Source organism: Anolis carolinensis, chromosome 5 (assembly GCF_035594765.1).
Source record: "Anolis carolinensis isolate JA03-04 chromosome 5, rAnoCar3.1.pri, whole genome shotgun sequence".
Lineage (NCBI taxonomy): Eukaryota > Metazoa > Chordata > Lepidosauria > Squamata > Dactyloidae > Anolis > Anolis carolinensis.
Window position 1 is genome coordinate 67,248,812 of NC_085845.1, and position 21,384 is coordinate 67,270,195.

General features: G+C 38.0%; 1 protein-coding gene across 50 annotated transcripts in view; it reads right to left on the reverse strand.

The window, feature by feature from the left end:
* sorbs2 (sorbin and SH3 domain containing 2) overlaps nucleotides 1–21,384 on the reverse strand; it is a 241,249-nt gene that overhangs the window by 50,604 nt on the left and 169,261 nt on the right. For 41 of the 50 annotated variants that reach the window (XM_062981426.1, XM_062981443.1, XM_062981425.1 and 38 more), the window contains 4 exons: nucleotides 20,555–20,669; nucleotides 9,609–9,692; nucleotides 6,316–6,372; nucleotides 1,002–1,051 (listed from right to left, as the gene is read on the reverse strand). In XM_062981426.1, the coding sequence (XP_062837496.1) occupies nucleotides 1,002–1,051; nucleotides 6,316–6,372; nucleotides 9,609–9,692; nucleotides 20,555–20,669 (306 nt within the window). The remainder of the gene's footprint in view (nucleotides 1–1,001; nucleotides 1,052–6,315; nucleotides 6,373–9,608; nucleotides 9,693–20,554; nucleotides 20,670–21,384) is intronic. The other 9 variants (XM_062981429.1, XM_062981451.1, XM_008111788.3 and 6 more) reach the window with 1 other exon arrangement.

The following is a 21,384-nucleotide window of genomic DNA, read 5'->3' on the forward strand; positions in this document are numbered from 1 at the left end:
TTACAGGAATCGAAAAAACAAAAACAAATAACAACGTGCTGAGGATATGCATCCTTTTGCTATAAAATGCAATTTTCCAAGTACTGTATCAAAATGATTCAATATATTTTGATAATTTTGATTTATATGTAATATTCTACTCCTAGCCAACAACGTGCTCTGACCCGTTTTTCAGTTTTTGGGGATTTAGTACATTTTGGAAACAAAGTCCAAATTTGGTGATAGTTAATCTGAGTATATTATAAATATAGCTTTTTAAAATTGTGTCAGAAATGACTTGAGAACATACTGCAAGCCACTTCTGGTGAGAGAGAACTGGCCATCTACAGAGATGTTGCCCAGAGGACGCCTGGATGTGATAGTTGGGAGGCTTCTCTCATGTCCCCGCAAGCTAGAGTTGACAGACAGGAGTTCACCCTGCTTTGCGGATTTGAACCAGCAACCTTCAGGTCAGCAACAGAACCTTTCGGTCAGCAGTTCAACTGGCACAAGTGTTTAACCCATTGCACCACTGTGGCTCATAAACATAGCTTATAGTTACAGATAATTATTTTCATTATTTTAAAAAAATGTATATATCAAACACTTTAAATGAAAAGAATAAATATTGCTTATAGTAACATAATTATTTTCATTTAAAGTGCTTGATATATACATTTTAAAAAAAACATGGAACAAAAGAAAAAGTGTAGATACTAAATAATCTAGTGAAGGACCTTAAAAAACAGAGAACAGGGAAACCACATGGCATAATGCTTTGAGATGAACTACAATTCAATGAGCAAATTACTGATCCACATTGAGAACTGAATCTAGCAAGAACATTCTTGATGAGTCTGCACTTTAGATGAAATGTTCATATGGACATGTTTTCCCATAGGAGGAAAGCCAAGAACATTTAATTTTCATTAATAGATGTTTCATGAATAACCAAGTATTTCTCTGTGTAGTTTAGGAAGGGTCCCGCCCCAACCTATATTAATATGTGAAGTTTACCTTACCTAGAAGGTCTATCCAAGCGTCTGTCTGCTGGACTGTAATATAAGGATGTCTGCAGAGACAAAGGCATAACTTCATTACATGCTTAGATTAGATTGCTTTCATATTTTACATGACAAATCACTATGTAAGAACTAAACAGAGAAATTCCACAAATGAGGTGAAATAACCCATCACACTTAAAAGAATCTTTGCAAGTTAATCAGCTTTCAAAGTCCATGTTAGATCATTTATTTCAGATTGAAGGCAATAATCCAACATCAAACTATACCTATCTATTCTGTTTACAAAATTAGATATTGCATGTTTACACTAACTAAACTATAGAAGCTATAAAAAACAAAATAAGTTAATTGAATTCCCGTCACAAGATCCCCTGATTACTTACCAAAGTATTAATGTCAAATAAAGCCGGAAAATCTCTGTAAACATAGCTTAAACACCTATACATAGCCACTTCTTGACCTTTCAGACTTCATGTTAAGTACAGAGTGGGTTGTTACGACAACAAAAAGACCTTTCTTTGCCCAAAGAAGGGACAGACGAGTGGTCTTCGGGAATGCAAACATGTTAAACTTGTCAATATAAGTTCAAGTCCTCAAAGCCAACTATTTTTAATCTGGCTACTTAACGAGTGTCAAAGCTTGAGCCGGAATTAGACGCACACTGTACTACAGTTTGTGGGAGCTAGAAAAAGAACCAAGTTGTCTCCGGGACAGCATTTCATGGATACATAAAACTATGTCATTTACATGTTAAACATATTTTGCATTCAGGCGATGTAATTTCAGAAATGACTTCAGGAACTAAAATAGATTTTTCATACTATGGGCTACTGTTCTTTGTAGTAAATCAGAAAGACTACTTAAATAATTCACATTTGACATAGCTTTAAATTAAAATAGATTACAGAAAGTGAGCTACTAAAGCATTGCTTCCACGTACAAATCCATTTAATTTTAATAAGTGGAAACAGTGCTTTGTGAACTGCATCCATTTTAAAAACATGATTTGAAGAAAAAGGCTTGATTGAATATTGATGGAAACTATAATCATGTCTCTAGAGCAGTGGTTCCCAAATATTTTTTGGTTATGGAACCCTTAAGAAAATTCCTCTTGCCAAGGATTTCTAACTCTATCCTTAAGCACAAAGTTCTTCCTTTTTCCATCTACTCACATTGCCTAAGTATTTTGTATAATATAGTAGGTTTGGAAATAAAGAAATCGATCTTCTTTTTTTAAAGCAGACATATATTGAATTTTAACAAAATAGTCATACTCTGGAATGGACGTTTCAAAACGTTTTTCAAAAAGATTTTAAAGATTTTTTTTCAAGGAACCTCTTTAATGCTTTTGCAGAGCTCTAGAATTCCATGGATCAGTTTGGGAACCATTGCTCTACAGCAGTGGTCCTGAACCTGTGGGTCCCCAGGTGTTTTGGCCTACAACTCCCAGAAATCCCAGCCAGTTTACCAGCTGTGGACCCACAGGTTGAGAACCACGACTCTACAGGTCACATATGTGTTGGATGACATCGTGTAAGATGTTTTGAACTGTTATGAAAAATGGACTCCAGCTTTTAGTGAGCTTGGGGTGCATCTACATGGTAGGATGAATACAGTTTGACACCACTTTAACTGCCATGGTTTGATGTCTTAGAATCATGGAAACTATAGTTTGGTGAAACACAAGCACTGTTTAGGAGAGGTGGCTAAAGGCCTTGTAAAACTCCCATGATTCTATAACATTGTGCCATGACAGTTAAAGTGATGTCAAATTGCATTAATTCTAGTGTGAAACACCACTGGGCAGCAAAACATCCATATTGTCTTCAGCTCCACCCCAGCAGCAGGGACTGGAGACCTAGGAAGAAACTGAAGTAGATTGAAGAACCGTTGATGCATTCCCACCTTTTGTGGCATCCACCCACAATTTGGGGAGGAGAGTTCTAAGTTATTGGCCTCCTCACAAATGTGTGAGTCAAACAATGTTGACTACTGTTACCTTAGCTAGCAATCATTACAGCAAAACACCTGATTAAACTTGCTAGACCCCAGTGGCACAGAAACCTAAATGGCCCTTCCTAAACTAACAGTTTCAGGATTTTATTGCATATCTCCATGGAAATCAAAATATTATATACTGCTATAATTATGTAGTGAGAAATATAGGCTAATTAGCCCTTCGTACTCCGGTTCCAATTTCCTTTTGTCACAGAGCCCATTACTGTACACAATGTACATTTACCTCCAGCAAATCTCCATGGCAAAAGGGGAGAGAAACTGGTGTTTACTGCATCAGTGGCGACAAGGGCAATTTCCCGTGTTGAATTTGCAACAATGGGGGGGGGGGGCGGCGGCAGGCGGCAGACGTTTCTCCCTGTGGGATGGGACCAAAGGTAAGTTGGGTCATGTGGGGCGATGGGTTCTCCACGCTTCTGTCAGTACCCCATGAATTCCCCATGATGTGTAGCGAATCCTGATGTTAATGTGATAAGGTGCCTAGCTGTCCTTCCAATCCAGTGGTTCTTAACTTGTGGGTGCCCAGATGTTTTGGCCTTCAACTCCCAGAAATCCTAACAGCTGGTAAACTGGTTGGGAGTTCTGGGAGCAACAGGTCTTAACGGGCTGGGACAGAGCTCTGTTCCATCACCCGCCACCTGATGTTTCTGACTAGAGATTCTAAGGACGGGACTTTATGAAATCAAAACATGTCTTTCATCATTGAGTGGCAGTCTCTGCAGTAATGGGACACAAAAGCCATAGGTAAGACATGATAGAATAATAAATTGTAGAGTTGGAAGAGACGTCGTGGGCCATCCAGTCCAACCCCCCTGGAAAATTGCGTTCAAAGCACCCCTGACAGATGGTCATCAAGCTTCTGCTTAAAAGCCTCCAAAGAAGGAGCCTCCACCACACTCCGGGGCAGAGAGTTCCACAGCTGAACAGCTCTCACAGTGAGGAAGTTCTTCCTAATGTTCAGGTGGAATCTCCTTTCCTGTAGTTTGAAGCCGTTGTTCCACGTCTTAGTCTCCAGGGCAGCAGAAAACAAACTTGCTCCCTCCTCCCTATGACATCCCGTCACATATTTAAATAAGATCTAAATAATATTAGCAATATTTCTGAATGAACAAATGTCAAACATCATATGTAAACTTAAAGATTTCCTCCTAGACGCTTCTTTCCTAAGAAACGTAAGAAGTTTTCATTTATATTATCCATAAATTTATTAACCCCTATTTAAAGCAAAAGGTTTATTTCATAGAGGGAATATGCCATGAAACTGATTTGATGCCATGAAAATTATTTGAGACCTGAACAATCCTTAACATCAGATTAATTTGCATAACTAAGAAAATGGAATATTTTATCCTAAATACAACATCTTCTGATGTGAGCAGGCAATAAACGTAAAAAAGGTTTAAATGAGAGTAGATAGCATTGGAAAGGAAGATAATTATGGTGGGGCTTAGAAAGGCTTAGAATGAGCCATGTGAAGATGAGCTCCTAATTTTATTGAAATCATTTCGACTTTATTCTGCTTGCCTTCCAAAAGTGTGTATGCATGAGCTTTTTTCAAACACTGTTCTACAGGGTTTCAGAAATTAATTTTCTGAGTCTTTCCTTTTTTTGCAGTCTGCCTTTTACACAAAGCAACTGGGATGTAAACCTTGAGGAAAGCAGGGCTGGTCTTCAGACAGAACCCATTTTCAGTCTATGCCGTGATTTCATGGGATGTAACCATGGCAGCTAAAGCAGAATAACAGTGCTATAACTGTTCCGTATGAATAAGCCCCTGATTTTTTTGCTTTATTGCTGCAATTTGTAATCTCATGCCATTGTGTCATGTTCTTGTTTGACTTTTGATAAATAAATTCACTTTAGGATGCTCAGTGTTCTTATAGAAGTTTCACTCTTCTAAACCACTATAAAGCTTGCTTTAAATTCATTTCAGTAGCAATGAAAATACATATACATGAAATCACCTGAAAGAATTGGATCAATGCTTAGTCCCCCCCCCCCCCCCCCCAGCACTGTTAAAATTCTTAAAAACCCTGGAAATGTCAATGTTTGGCTTGCATTTTGATAAGAGTGGAAACTATTTTACTTGCTTCAGAGAATGGCTAAACTTTGGAGGCATTCTCCAAATCACGTTATGTTCATTATCGGCTCTTTGTGTCACTCTCATGTAATACTTAAACAGGGTTATTGAGAGTTTAGCCCTATGGGCCTAGCCCATTAATTTTTTTGCACCTACCAAGTGTCTCTGCTTTAAATCACTGTAGGTTTGGGATTAAGTTAGGAAAATGAACATTTTCAAAACTGTTTCATTGTGCTTTTAGAAAAAGGATTCATTTCCCCCAAGCAAGGTAGAAATGCATTCCCTGCTGATTTCAACATCTTGGAGAAAAATGATTTCTGAAGTCTTTTTGTTAACTGGTGTATTACTCATTATATGCTGCTTTTTTCAACAGCTAATTTGCTACAGCTGTCTTTTGAAGATGAAAAATTAATTACTAAAGAGTATTTTCTCAAATGGAAGACAGAAATATGATATTATAGGTCAATAGCACTTGTGCTTGGTAACTTAATCAATGCATTTGATTATTATTGACAGGAGTCTTGTCATACGGCATAATGTAAAACACATTGGTCCTTTCTCTATGTGAACATGACCATACAGTATGGATTCCCATAGTTTACACAGAAAGTTAAGAATATTTCAAATGTCTCATATACTATATCATTTCAATATCACTAATAACAAGTCTGTATTAATAGCTACACATTACAAATAGGTATGTGTGTGTTTGAGAAACACACACCACACACCTTTCTCTCATGTCAGGAATCTCTTGTATCCCAGTAAGACAGTGGTTCTCAACCTGGGATCCCCAAATGTTTTTGGTCTACTACTCCCAGAAATCCCAGCAAGTTTACCTGCTGTTACGATTTCTGGGAGTTGAAGGCCAAAACATCTGGGGACCCACAAGTTGAGAACCCCTGCAATAGGATAAGTTGAAATGGAAGTTGAAGCACATCACAAACCAAGTGGGGCTTTGGGAAACATCTCCCAGATAAATGTCCCATTTGCTGTAGACTAACGCTAGATATGAGAAGGACTTTCCATTCAGCCCACTAAATCTTACATGTTATATATGTAAAAAATATAATCACACTTAATTTAAACCTTCCCCCACTGAACCACTGGAAGACTACCTGTAGATGTGTACTACACAGCAACCAAATCAAAGAGCTTCAACACACCTGTTGTTCCCAGGTTCAATCATTTATGTAAGAAACATGCTTGATTTACCTCATTGGAAAGACCTGGAGGATGGTCTTGAACATAATCCAAAATCTTTTTAGGAGGCTGCATCATATAAGCAGAATTGCGAGATGAAATGGAGGAGAATCAATGGCAGCAAGGAATGAAACATATGGAGAAGGTGACATAGTTAGAAACTGAGTGTTGACAGATTACAAGAGTGGCACAAACATAACAAAATGTAAGGAACAGACTTGGGTGGAGAATGAGTGACATTAACTATTCAAACACCTTTATAAACCTTCCTTTACTGCAGTTAGTAAAACTCTAGCCCCAATAAAATCAACAGTCTTAAACCTAGTAAGTCAGAAGACTGCCAGGGAAAATATAATTTCATCAGGGGCTCCTGTTTAAGTCTCTGCTGCATTTTAGAGTGAGGGTATCTATCTGGTTATCTATAGTTATCTATATCTGGGTATCAATAGTTACAATAGTTACTGTCTCCATTTATTCTGTTAGATGTGCATCAAAGTTAGTTGTGGAACACAAGTGTGGAGGATGGAATGTACCTGAGATATACCTCCCCATAGACCAGTGGTTCTCAACCTGTGGATCCCCAGAAGTTTTGGCCTTCAACTCCCAGAAATCTTAACAGCTTGTAAACTGGCTGGGATTTCTGGGAGTTGTAGGCCAAAACACCTGGAGACCCACAGGTTTAGAACCACTGCCATAGATGAACTGTACTCAACTGCTATGACTGAAACCAGTTAAACACTGACACAAAATATAAAAGAAATCTACTTGCTAGTGTAATATCTAGGAGTGGTTCTCAAGACCTGCTGCTGGACTGAATAGACAGTGTTTAATAAGAATAGTGGTTCTCAACCTGTGGGTCGCTAGTGTTTTGGCCTACAACTCCCAGAAATTTCAGCCAGTTTACCAGCTGTTAGGATTTCTGGGAGTTGAAGGCCAAAACATCTGGGGACCCACAGGTTGAGAACCATCAATCTAGACTTTTGAGTGAGATGATCTTACTAAGTCCCAATGCTGTTGGCAGCCATCTGTGTGAAGCAAGAACAGAGAAGTGTAGAATACTGTAATGCCAGAATACTGATAAATTCTGCTAAATCTTACTGAATAAGAGCTTTATACTGCTGCTGCTTTCATTTAGCAAGAAATCTAATCTGGCGACAGATTCCACTGAGAATGTTGACAGAATAACAGCTGCTCCAAGGAAAGTCAAAAGGTTCTCACTGGGATGATACACAATGAAAACTTCAAAAGAACAGACTTCCATGTGACACATTAATCACCAGATGAACATGGTGGTCGTCTGAATCCACACCTGGTATTATGACAGGTATTATTGTTCTTGTATAAATGCCACGGCATCCCAACACTGAATTGCCGTCAATGCATTCTCAGTGACAATCTTTATTGTTATAGAACGAAGAAGAAGCTCCTGCTCAATGAAGCAGAAATATTCTGAAGTACTATTTGGTATTTGCTATCTTTGTGTTGATACGATTAGGCTTTCTGAAGTGATGAAGCTGATGGGCACTTAGCATAATGGATGCAGTAGAGAGCAGTGTGAATGGTGAATGTGTTTTGCAAAATGCAATTGCAAATCACAATGAAGGAGAAAGTAACTTCAATAACATAACCGTCCCAGTGCTACCCTTTCCTGTCATATAACTTTTATTCTCCCCTTGTAGCCTTCCATAACATCAAACTCTTGATCTGATCTAAAAGGCTTTCATGTCACCCAGTGCAGGTTTTGGGAGTATATAGGGGAGGTTGTGGGATAGCAGAAATCTTGTCCATCTGAATTTTTTTTTGGAAGAATCAGCTTCTACCAACAGAAGAACCCTGCTGGATACTGGTCGATGACACTACCCTTTAAATCAGCTTTGGACATTATTGGAAATATAAGCAGGGAAGTGGGTTAAGGAGCATTTAAGAACAGGTTGGGACATAGCCAGAAATACAGCTATGTCCCAACCTGCCTCTTCGTATCTGAATTGCTTCAGTCCAACCTTGGTATAGGCAGTCATCAGGTTGATGGCCATCTGAAATGTATGTATTTCCCCCACCCAAGGTGCCCTTCTTCACCTATCTCAGCAGCAATGCATAACAGAAGGAGAAACACTTAAGTATAGAGGTGGCAGCAGGTCATGCACTACCTAAAGGTGCTCTGCCGTGCCCTTTGCTTCCTTGTATGGAGTTAACAGCATTGGATTTCTGGGGCCTGACATCAGAATATTGATGAGAGGGGAAAATATTGTTTCTTCTTACTAATACAGTCACAGAGCAGTATCCAATAAAATGGTTCTGCTTATGACAATTTTTCCATCATATGGATGGTAATCTCTCTCCCTGTTGAAGCCCCCATTGTGGCTCCCTAAACTCACCCCAGAAGGCTGGAAAACCTTAGATGTGGCTTCTGAATGGCTCAGGGAGCTTCAGAATGGGTGGGAGGACGCTAACTCATCATACTAGCAAGATGCTGAAGTGGCACCGAACTGGCATGTGCACATGTGCCTTCAAGTCGTCTGTCAACTTATGGCAACACCATGAATTTACAAGGCTTTCTTAGGCAAGGTATATGCAGAAATGTATTTGCCAGTTCCTTCCTTTGAAATATATCCCATTCGTCAATGGACTTCCACCCAAGAACTAGCCAGGGCTGATGCTTCTAAGTTATTTTATTTTAAATGGCTTTGTTTTATAACAGACAGACAAAATCCTGTATACTGTATGTACTCGAGCATAAGCCAAGTTTTTAAGTCCCTTTTTAGGGCTGAAAAAGCCTCCCTTGGTTTATACTTGAGTGAGGGTCCTGGCTGGCTTATATTCAGGTCAGCTTATACTCGAGTATATAGGAAATTAGAGTTGGAAAGTCTTATCTTATTAAAGTCTTATTACCTTAAATTACAGTTTTGTGTAAATATTCAAAAATATTGAATCTACTGATGCCTCAATGTAATTTTATTGGTATATATTTTTATTTTTATAATTTACCAGTAACTGCTGCATTCCTCAGTTTTTTGTGGTAAAATTAGGTGCCTTGGCTTAAATTTGGGTTGGCTTATGCTCAAATATATATTAAACAAATTGATGTTCTCATTGTGAAATCAATTGGATTTTCTTCTCCCAGTAAAGGAAATGTATATTTTGATATATAAAACTTGCATCAACATCAGTAGTACTGAGTAACAATGATTCCCTTTTTTAATGGACTGAACCATCTAAAATCGTGGTGTTTTGGATCTACAAAAGTGTACAATGCATCTTATTTTCCTAAAGCTAACACTGTACACTCATATTCTAGCCTCACTTACCGGGCGTCCAAACTCCAGCTCTGAAAAGAATTTATACCAGGGTTCATTTTCTAAATCTATGTCATCTGGATTTATGCGATCACTCTGGAAAAGTTGTGAAGGGAAAAAAGGGAAGGAAGGAAAAGGGACGCACTGATCAAAGTGTTGGAAATGACATATCACACTGATGACTCACAAACATTAACACACATAGTAGGAGAAAAAGAGGCTGAAACAAAAACAAAGGAATCAAAGAGGGAATGTCATGGTGAAATGAGATCTGAGAGTTGTCACACACTGGCTTTTTTGAACTCCTCCTTTTCAGCTTCAACCTCCAAATTGTTATGTAGACACAAGGCAGCAAATACGATGTGCTTTTTGAAAAACTGAACGTGGAAAAAGTTTTTACAATATCACTATCGGTTTTTTAAAAGAGCTTTGCTATACAAGTAGAAGCACCATTTACTTGTTTGTGAGGATGTAATTTCTAAACAAACACACACAGATTGGCAGATTTTGTTTGCTAAAAAGGACATCTTCTTCAACATCTGTTTAGGGAACGCTTACACAGGCTAACCACTGACAGTTAAATCCACAAGATCTGGCACAGTTTTGAGCTGTCCAAGAAAAGCTTGTTAATTTTGCATTTTAAAGCCAAGCACAACCAAGCAATACAAGCATGAGGATAACTCACTCATTAACAGGGTTTCCCCCTAAATAAAATAAACTATAAGTAATATATTGATGGCTCTGACAATATTGCTGTCTCTTTAGAAAAGGATAAATAAATCTAGCCAACCATTCCTGCTGTTTCCTTCCTCAAAATAATCAGCACTGACCACATAGTCAAAGCAATAGAAGTTTGCTCCTATATGTTAGGATAATGGAAATCAATTTAATCAATTTAAGTTAATTACAAAATGAATTGCCAAAAGATACTCTTTATTATTTAAGTATATTATTTTTTGTGTTGGAATTAAGACAAAAAACACAATTTGACTAAGGCTGCATTTATAAATAATAATAATAATAATAATAATAATAATAATAATAATAATAATAATAATAATCTTTATTTATATTCCACCCTATCTTCCTGAAGGGATTCAGGGCGGATTCCAATCACAAGAAGGCAAATATTCAATGCCTGAATACGACAACCAATACACACATAATAGCAAAAAGTAATAACCCAACATATAGATACAAATTACAACTTAACATCTAACATTAAATAAGATATAATCTATTAAATAAATTATATCAACATAAAACAAAACATCAAACAGAAGCATCATTTTCCCAGAGCCAACATAATTCATTGGGAGTATATAAGTTAATTATTGCCAAAGATGTTAACTGGGCTAGAAGGGAAAAGAAAGCCCAGAAACGGTAACAGATTTGAATCAGAGGTATAGTAGAAATATCATTATTTACACTGCAGAATTAATGCATTATAACCTTCCTGGCCCAATGCTATGGAATTCTGGGAGTTGCATTTTTAGAGGCCTTTAGCCTTCTCTGCTGATATCTTACCAATCTACAAATCCCAGGTTTCATGGAATTGAGTCATGGCAATTAAAGTTGTGTCAAACTGCATTAATTCTAATTGGACATGCATCCTGTAACCCTTTGTCAGAACAATCCCGAAATAAACTTGCAAGTTTATTGAAAGAATAATACAAAGTGAGACTAGTGTAGAGCTGTACAGCCTTCCTTTGAGGAAGAACAGTATAAAAACGTAAGAAATAATAAAATATGTATATGGTGATAGTTGTTACTAGCACTTCAATACCATCCCTATAGCTTACTAATTTACCAGTAATGGAGAAAGCAGGACTCTTTCACTATGGGTCAGTTATACACCTGTCAATCTATGGAAGACAGGAGGGAATGCAATTTTATTGCCTCCCCCCAGATGTTGTACTGCAATTCTGACCAGGAATTCAACACAGACTACTTAAAGGATTATAGGAACTAGAGCCTAAATATCCCCCGTCTTAGTTGGACTTTATGTTCTCAAGAGCTCTGAACTGTACACTCTGTTTAAAACACAGTTTAAATGCACTGTAAAATAATCCAGCATTTCCCCCAGAGTCATCGCAGGACATGTCAATTTGATTTACTGATTGTGCAGTAGAGGGCAGCAAGAAACAAGAGTTCTCCTCTCCAAGCCATTTGGCATTGTACAACTGCAACACATCGTTAGCATAGCTGAACAACTCTGCTTGAGGATTAACATCATAATTCAAGACAATGCATTCATCCTCAAAGGTATCACTTTGATTCTCCAGATGTTTTGGACTTCAGGTTCCAGAATTCCTAACCAATGGCTACATTGGCTCAGACTTTTGGGAGATAAAGTCCAAAACACTTGGAGGACTTAAGGTTGGGAACCACTGCTCTATTTCGTCACCTTTACTATCACATCTGGAAGAATGCTATCTCAGTGGTTGCTTCCAGGCTTTAGAACTAGGAAGATACACTCATTGTGAATGACCTATGGTCCAAGCATTAGTAATAAACTACTAATATAACTACGTAAGTAGAATAAAGTGGTTCCCTTCCTGCTGTTCCTAATTTGATAAGTTAATGATTTTCTGCTCTGACATCCATTTAAGAACTGGCTCCAATAACTGTTAAAGTGTGTTGTTTTACTGACTTTTGTCCTTTTAATTGATTTATTTAAATGGTTTACATTCCATGGATAGACTAATTGCATTATAACAACAACCCTTTCTATTTTCCCCTCAATGTCTTATAAGCAGTGTTCTAATTCTGTTTAATTCTGTACACTTTCTTGAATTTCAGTATTGGAGGAAAGCAAAGGTGTAAACTAATAAACAACAACTATAGGAAGCACGGGAAGCAAAAAATAATGGATATTTGATAAAACAAAGTTGTGAGTAAGTTGACCCTTGTTAGATTTTGTATATAAAGTGAAACTGTAGTTGAGAGTTACAAAAAACAGCATACTTTCATGTGCCATCTCCATTATGACTGGAAAGAGGGAATTAAAAGCTTATGTCCCCAGGTAATTGAGGTTAATGTTAATTATAGTTAGTGAGGACAAGCCAGCATCATGAACTATGGTTAGAAGATCGTTTGTTTATACTAATCCACATTAAGATTGGGGAGCCCCCGGTGGTGGAGAAAGTTAAACCGCTGAGCTGCAAAACTGGCTGACTGAAAGGCTGGCAGTTCGAATCCAGGGAGCGGGGTGAGTTCCTGCTGTTAGCCCCAGCTTCTGCCAACCTGCAGTTCCAAAACATGCAAATGTGAGTATATCAATAGGTATCATGCTGGCGGGAAGGTAACGATGCTCCATACAGTCATGCCGGCCACATGACTTTGAAGGTGTCTACAGACAACGGCGGCTCTTTGGCTTAGAAATGGAGATGAGCACCAAGCCCTCAGAGTTGGATACGACTAAACTTAATGTCAAGGGAAAACCTTTACCTTTAAATATATTGGGATTGACTGCAGTTTATTAGGAAAAACAGCAAAATGGGGTTGAAAAAGGCGATAAAGCTCCTGACTGTTTCATTAAACCTTTGCTGGAAGTTGTGGGGAGAGGAGTTATGTAAGCTTGAGGAAACCTATGCTCATTTTCATAACAATGAATGTTGGTTTAGTATTATAGACAATGCAGTCTATGAGGGCCTTTCATACTATATAATTATAGCACTTTGGTTCCACTTTAACTGCCACAGCAGCATCCTATGAATTTCTGGAATTTGTAGTTTAGGGAGGCACTGGCACTCTCTGAAAGAGAATTCTAGATATTTTATGAAACTAAGACTTTAAAATAGTATAAGAAGTGGAGGTTTATTTAATTATCTCTTATGTAAGCCAAAAGTATAAAAACATTAAGAAAGAAAGAAACAAATAGAAATGGAAATAAATCTAAAAAGACACACATCTGATTTTAAAATGGCAATGTTCAGAAACAAGCAGGAGAGCATTTTCTTCTCATAGGATGCTCTGCTGCTGACCCGAAAGCCGTAATACTTTAACGGGAAACTTCAAAGGCAGCTTCCAAAATGAAACTGCAGAACCAGCATTTATAAGGAAGATAAATTCTATTCATTTCAGACTTATTGCAGGACTCTGGATTTCTTTCCCACTAGAAGTGTGAATTTAGCAGAGCACAGCGAGAAATGAAGTGTTATATCACAGTATTGAGTTTTCCTCTTTCATCTCTCCTCCTCTGGCATGGCCAAAGAGATGAAAAGGGTGTTCAAATAATTGCAGTCTGTCTTTAATCCCGAGCTGGAACCTTTGGCCCATTTTAATTCAGGCACATACCCTCCGTATGTTGTTGGATTGCTACTTTCAGCAGCACTAGCTAGTACAGCGAATGGTGAGGAACGATGGGTGTTGCAGCCCAACAGCATCTGCAGGGCTGCCATCGCCACTTGATGCTCACAGACAGCGATCCCATTTCTTGAAGTGCCCGTTTCAAAGTCAAAGTGTTAAAATGTGTGATGAACGTGAACCTTATCCTATGTGTAAAGAGTCTCTCCCTTGTGAATGTCAAGACAGATTACTGCTTTTTATATTATTTGAGAGTGCATGGAACATTTTCTTCTCTGTATCTCATCTACTTTTTCTTCTGCAGCCCTCATTCCTCTGAGTGTAGTTTATGAATGAGAACCTCCCAAAAGATGTTTATAGCACTGGGTCATTTAATCCACTGTTCATTTCCTTTGTTTTTACAGTGTCATTAAGTGTGGAAGATGGGTAACCTGATTCCTCACTTTAGCATTCTACGCTTTAGTGCAGTGGAGGCGCTTTGGTAGGAAAGGGAGCATCTCCCAGTCTCTCTGTGGAGTTTAAGAACATATATGCACATCATTTTCCCCTTCCATATGAACTCTGCCAGAAATATCCCTGACTCATGGAAGGTAGGTGGATTTGATGGCAAAATGTCAAGTCAAGTGAAGGGATGGGTCACTTATATAACATGGGGCCACTTCCCTGTGGTAGAAGTGTGAAAAGTAAATCTGAGGACTGGCTCATATACAGTGACTGAGTTTCATCCAATACTTTGGATCAAAGCCCAGGGCATCATCACTGCCTCACTAACATCAGAACAACCAGCCTCCACTACTGCTACCACATGAGCTTTTTCTGGAATGGCATCTTCATTTGTTATGCTCATTTGACCAGAAAAGCCTTTGCATCTATCTTTTGTGAAGTTCTTCTTATCATTCTATAAGCAGATAGTTTAAAAATAAAATCTTAACTGAATTCTGTGAAAGGAGAGATGTAGGTGGATTTCACACAAACATGTGAAAGGTACATCAGGTGAATCCATAATGCAGCTTTGAACCTATAATGGAAAAATGCATGCTTTTGCTTTTATGTAGAACAGTGGTTCCCAACCTTTTTTTGACCAGGGACCACTCTCCAACATTAGTACCAAAAGGGTTATGAATCAGTGTGTGGTCAACTTTAGATTTGGTTTGGTTATTTGGGGTGCTGATTCAGAAAATTGCATTGGATAGACCACATCAGTTCTAGTTTCTGATACAGAATATATGCTATCCATTAGTTGCCACCTGCTCACTCACAGAAAACCATATTTAAAATCTAGAACTGATGTGGTGTACCCAATACAATTTTCTGAATCAGCACCATAAATAACCCCAGGAACAGGCCTAAGAACAAAGACATCAAGGCACTCCCACTTCCGGGCACCACATGGAACGGCTTCGCAGAGGAAGAGGGAGGAGGAGGAGAAGCTGCAGTCAGAAGGCTTGTTTTTGTGTGCCTTTCGTGGGTAGTCAGCCTCTCTCCCCCAACATCCCTGTTGTCTCAGCATTATATGAGGGTTTTGCGAGCAACGGTGAGACTGCGGACCATATTTTAGTTCTTGGTGAGCACTGGTAATCCACGGACCACAGGTTGGGAACCACTGATGTAGAACATGTAATTGAAATAACAATACAGTGCCAATCTAACACATGTTTACCTAACCCATCTGTTCTCTGCCCATACCACTATATATCTTTTCATGCCTATTGTACGTGGTCAGATTTCAATCTGCATTATTGTCGGCTCTCCATATTCACTGGGATTTAGAGGCACAAGATCCCCATGAATGTCTAAAAATGAATAAAGAAATTGCTATTTTCTACTGGAAAATGGCCACAGAATTGAACTTGAAGATTTAGGGATTCCTAGAGAGGTGTTTGCATTAGAAATCTCTAGGTTTTCCAGAATGACTGGAGGACATAGACCACACAGTCACCTTGGAGGAACTAGATTGACAGAGAGAACATTTCCATCAAATCTGTGAATAGTCAAGCCCACAAAAATCAAAACAGAAAATATGGAAGGACCATTGTACAAACAGGAGTTTCCCATATCATTAGCACAATATAGAAAGAAGAGTCTTTAATTATATTACATACTCTACATTTCTTTTGTTCAACAAATAGGCAGTTCTGCAAAACAGAAAAAAATCCATACGTATTCCTTTATACTAATTAATTGTTTTATAATTAATTTGCCTTGTACAGTTGAGACTCCTGAACAAATACTACATTAACAGCTCAGTTGGGTGTTAATTGATTTAGACGCTATTCAAAAGATATGATTCATGGAAAAGCAGAAACATTGTATGAGATTATTTTTTAAAAAACATCTAGCATCCTGAGGTTCTCTTTGAACATTTATCAATAAAGGATTTTACTTCCATTACAACCTCAAGAATGGTTGGGGATCTCAGCAAAAATTAATGACTCTCAGATTGTGAGAGGATTATTTTGCTTGGAAAGGCTATCAGAAAGGGTTCAGTAGCTGTTTCCTTCACTATTACCAAATTCACAGCCTCCTGTGGCTGTTTTTCATTTAAAAGAAACAACACGAGAAACTGTGTAATTGCGTGTGTCGTATCTAATTGAGCTGTCCCTACTGATACTAGCACAGATTAGAACAGAGTGAGGTTGCAATTTGCAACAAATAAGACACAAGTTTTATTTCCATTTTCCTTGTAGAAAGCCGTATTTACTAATTCTGGAAACTTTTACAATATCTGGATTGTTGTGCATTTTCCAGGCTGTATGGCCATGTTCCAGAAGCATTCTCTCCTGACATTTTACCCACATCTATGGCAGGCATCCTCAGAGGTTGCGAGAATGCCTGCCATAGATGTGGGCAAAACATCAGGAGAGAATGCTTCTGGAACACAGCCATACAGCCCAGAAAAAGCACAGCAATCCAGTGATTCTGACCATGAAAGCCTTCGACAACACATTCTACAATATCACTGAAAAATTTCATTAAAAACTTGCTTGTATTTTTTCCTGTATTCACTGCCTAAGAACTGACTATAATTAAATGTTTTTGAATGTCTAACCCTTTTTGTTATGCAACAAAAATATCATCTTGCCCAAAAAAAATCCTCAGAAGCTAACAACTAGTTACCATGTGTTGTCGAAGGCTTTCATGGCAAATGTCAGGAGAGAATGCTTCTGGGACATGGCCATACAGCCCGGAAAGCTAACAACAGCCCAAATAATTACCAGTTTTCTAATTTCAAAAAAGCATGCACATCATTACAACAGTTAATTAGTTCCCTTCCTTTGAGATACCGCAGATTCCCCAGAAGAATTTTCATGGATATGTATGAACAGTAGGCATTTTGTATGGGGCTGGGGGGCAATTGTCAGCCCCACAACACTTCACAGTCTGCAATGGTACATCTGGGCATGCTGGAAATATTGTTGCAGCGCTTCCAGTTGCCAGTTAGGGCTCATTGGATTCACTGAAGGCTGGAAAAGAATTTTCCCCAACAAAAGTTGTATCAAACTATTTGGTAGTCTTTTAACTTTCCACCTCCTTCCAGAGTGCCATACGGTTTGGTACAACTTTTGATGGGAAAATCACAAAAGAATTGGAAACTTGGGGACTTCAGTGACAGCAAATGTTAGATTTGAGGACTTAATGTAGGCTGCAAACGGCACTTTACCCACTCCAATATCATAGTAACAAATCAGTTTCAGATCTACCCCACTTCCAAATCTCAAACACCCATACTTTCACCAGTAGACTTTGGCCCCTTCCACACAGCTGTATGAAATCCACATTGAGCCGGATTATATGGCCGTGTGGATTCAGATAACCCAGTTCAAAGCAGATGTGGATTATCTGCCTTGATATTCTGGGTTATATGGCTGTGTAGAAGGGCCCTTTGGGGCTCAGAGATTTTGTCTACTTGTTATAAGGATGCCAAATGTGTAGAGCTGCTGTTGAAGATTACAGGGAATGGCTATAATCCAGAGGAATTCAGAACTAAAAATGGGGGCAATTAACCCAATTGCTGAAAACCCATTCATTATAAATAAGGTACACAGTTAGGGATGCAACTGCATGTTCTAAGTAACATGGCATATCATCTCAAATAACTATTATGTGAGGACAGATTCCCACCCGTCAGCTTCTCTAATATAAAGAACAACCTCCTTCATATTCTGATTATGGGACACCCCTTCCCGCCCCATTCCTATCGACAGCATTATGTTTGCATTTACAAATGGCTATGGATATATGGATAAGCTGAACTACTCATTAGCAACATAGAAGACATAGGGAGAAGAATGGACACCACCTTTCAGCAACAACCCTGTATTTCTTATAAACAGGTAGTTCAACTCTATCTTCTTTCTCTGCATTGTAATAAATGACTGATCATGGGTATAATTCTGAAATTACTGTTTTTGCTGTTTTGTTTTTGCTGAAAAGGTTCCAGTGATACAATGGGCTGAATATGTTGACTGCAGCAATTCACTGCATTTTAAAAATTACCACTTCACATCTTGCATTACTAAGCACATTGGTGTATCAGAATGGTCTAAGATAGTTAGTTGTTCTTCTTTGCTCTTTCTGATAGGCAAAATCATTTTAGTCAGATTTCTTTTATTTTTCTTATTGCTGTATTTATAATTGTATTTTTATAAATACAGCAATAAGAAAAATAAATTGCATTACAATTGTATATTTTTAGGAGCCCCCGGTAGCGCTAGGCGTTACACCCCTTGTGTGAGCAGGATTGCAGACTTGAAAGTTGGGTTGCTGACCTGAAGGTTGCCAGTTCGAATCCAACCCGGGGAGAGCAAGGATGAGCTTCCTCTGTCAACTCCAGCTCCATGCGGGGACATCAGAGAAGCCTCCCATAAGGATGGTAAAACATCAAAACATCCGGGCATCCCCTGGGCAACGTCCTTGCAGACGGCCAATTCTCTCACACCAGAAGCGACTTGCAGTTTCTCAAGTCACTCCTGACACAAAAAAATGTATTTTTAATGTATTTTTATTTTTAAAACTGTAGCTGTACATTTTTAAAATGTTATTCTTCTCAGCTAACTTTTTTTTATAAATAGGCAGGTTATACATTTAATACACAAATATTAAATTAATGTAGGGACCATGGTGGCGCAATGGGTTAAACTCTTGTGCTGCTGAACTGTTGACCTGAAGGCTGGCAGTTTGAATCCACGAGACAGGGTGAGCTCCCTTCTGTCAGCTCTAGTTCCTGCCAACTTAGCAATTCAAAAACATGCAAATGTGAGTAGATAAATAGGTACTGCTTTGGTGAGAAAAGGCAAAGAGACACTCCAAGCAATCTTGCCGCAGGCTCTTTGGCTTGAAATTGGAGAAAGAGCACCTCCCAGAGCCAGAGATGAGCACTGTCTCTAGAAACCGGAAATGAAAGGAGAAGCCTTGCCTTTGTTTATTTTTGTGTATCTCATGTGACTGTAAAGGCATTCAATGTTTGCCTATGCATGTAAATGCTGTAATCAGCTCTGAATCCCCTAGGGGAGAAGGGTAGAATATAAATAAAATGTGTTGTTGTTGTTGTTGTTGTTATTATTATTATTATTATTATTATTATTATTATTATTATTATTATTATTATGTGATTTCATCATGTAGTGTGGGCTACTACAAATTACTGAGTAGTTCTCCACATACAGAATGATTAATAATGCAAGTTGTCAATTTAGTGTAATCTTGAAAAGTAAAATACTGGAAAGTCTGCTACAACTGACTTGAAGAGACAGAGATGCATGAATACACACCATATGGTACATTTAATCTGTTTTATTTCTGTTATGGTTAAAAAGAGTTTCAAAAGCAATGCCACTGCAGCAGAATAAGCTACAAAAACCTTAGTATTAAGCACATTACTCAACTAGTCATTCATTCTAGAGTTGCAATTTGGAATAATGGAGATTTAACAAGTTTTGTATAGTCTGTTTGAGGAACACAATTTCCCCAAGATTAGCTATACAGAGTAAATCTCCATGAGCAAAGATAGTAGAAGATGCATTGGGTTTACCAGAAATTAGTTCGTGATAACTATCCATGCAACTGACTGCAACCTTATCAAGCATGCTTTTAAATAATTCTACATCTAGTTTTTAAAAAAATTGAAAACCTTTAGCAATGAGTTATGAGTTAGCATTTATAGAACAATAATTTTCAAACGCACGAATAAGTATGAGATCTGTAACATTTTTTCTGCAAGGTCTCAGAACAAAGGTTTTACATGCACGTGTAACAACTCTCATGTTGTGGGTTGGTTCACTTCCAAACTTACAGAGAAGCAGTAAACTGTCCACACTCACATGTTGTCATTAGAGGCTTGTAAACATTTGCTTGATTATTCAATAAGTACAAATGTGTGTGTGTTTTTAAGTTGACACAACCATCTTAAAAATATCTCAGTCATACAAAAAACAGTGTTAATTATCATACAATAGTAACTTCACTAAAAATCTTTTCACAGGTATCTTGTTCATAACCTTTAATGAACAGTGGATTAAATGACCAGGTGGCCAGCCTCTTGAAAAAAACCTCAAATTTCAAAGCACCTTCTCATAGTTGTTAAAATGACACCTGATTTCAATAGTAGAAAATATCTCATCAAGATAGTATGCTTAACCAACTTCACTTACTGGTCTTTCATGCTCAAGGATGGAGGACTTCCCAGGCTCATATTCAAAAATACTCCTTGGTTCTGAACGGAATTTGCGTGTGTCTACTTTTCTATCAGGCGGGTCCCACTCATTTCTAAAAAATGAAAAGAAATCAATGACTGCATTAAGCTGTCTCTCCTGTCGCGCTCTTGTCATATAGAAGAAAAGTGAAACATCAAACTTGCTTTGTTGTTAGAGCCTAAAAATAAATTGCTGCAATGTCTACTAAAATTTGTGTATCTGAATATGAATGTGAAGTATGAATTTATGGGGGTAGTCATGTTTCACAATATAATCAATGATATCATCTATCTATCTATCTATCTATCTATCTATCTATCTATCTATCTATCTATCTATCTATCATCTAAATAAAAGTGAAAATATGTATGTATGGCTGTATGTTTGTACTTCAAAAGCTCCTATATGCCTTGATGAATCTGGACCAGACTTGGCACACTTACTTTTTATTATCCACATTAAAACACTGGCAGAGTTAAACAAAATCAACCCTTTTATTTGTTGCCTTATTTTTAAAACAATGTACATTGGTGGCCCACGAGCCTCACCCTGCAGCACTCGGATGCAACCACGAGAGGGCTCTATATAGAAACAAATGGTGAGATGACAAAAGGACTAGGGTATCACCAAGAAGACACTTTAACTTATCATCTTTTTTATTTATGGATTATTTGTGGAATAGCAAAGTAACCACTGTGTAACATAAGAGACCCAGCTTTATGTTTTAACCCACACTGATTAATTTTCATAGTGGCTCTGAACTTTTTTTTTCCGTGCCTGGAGCGACT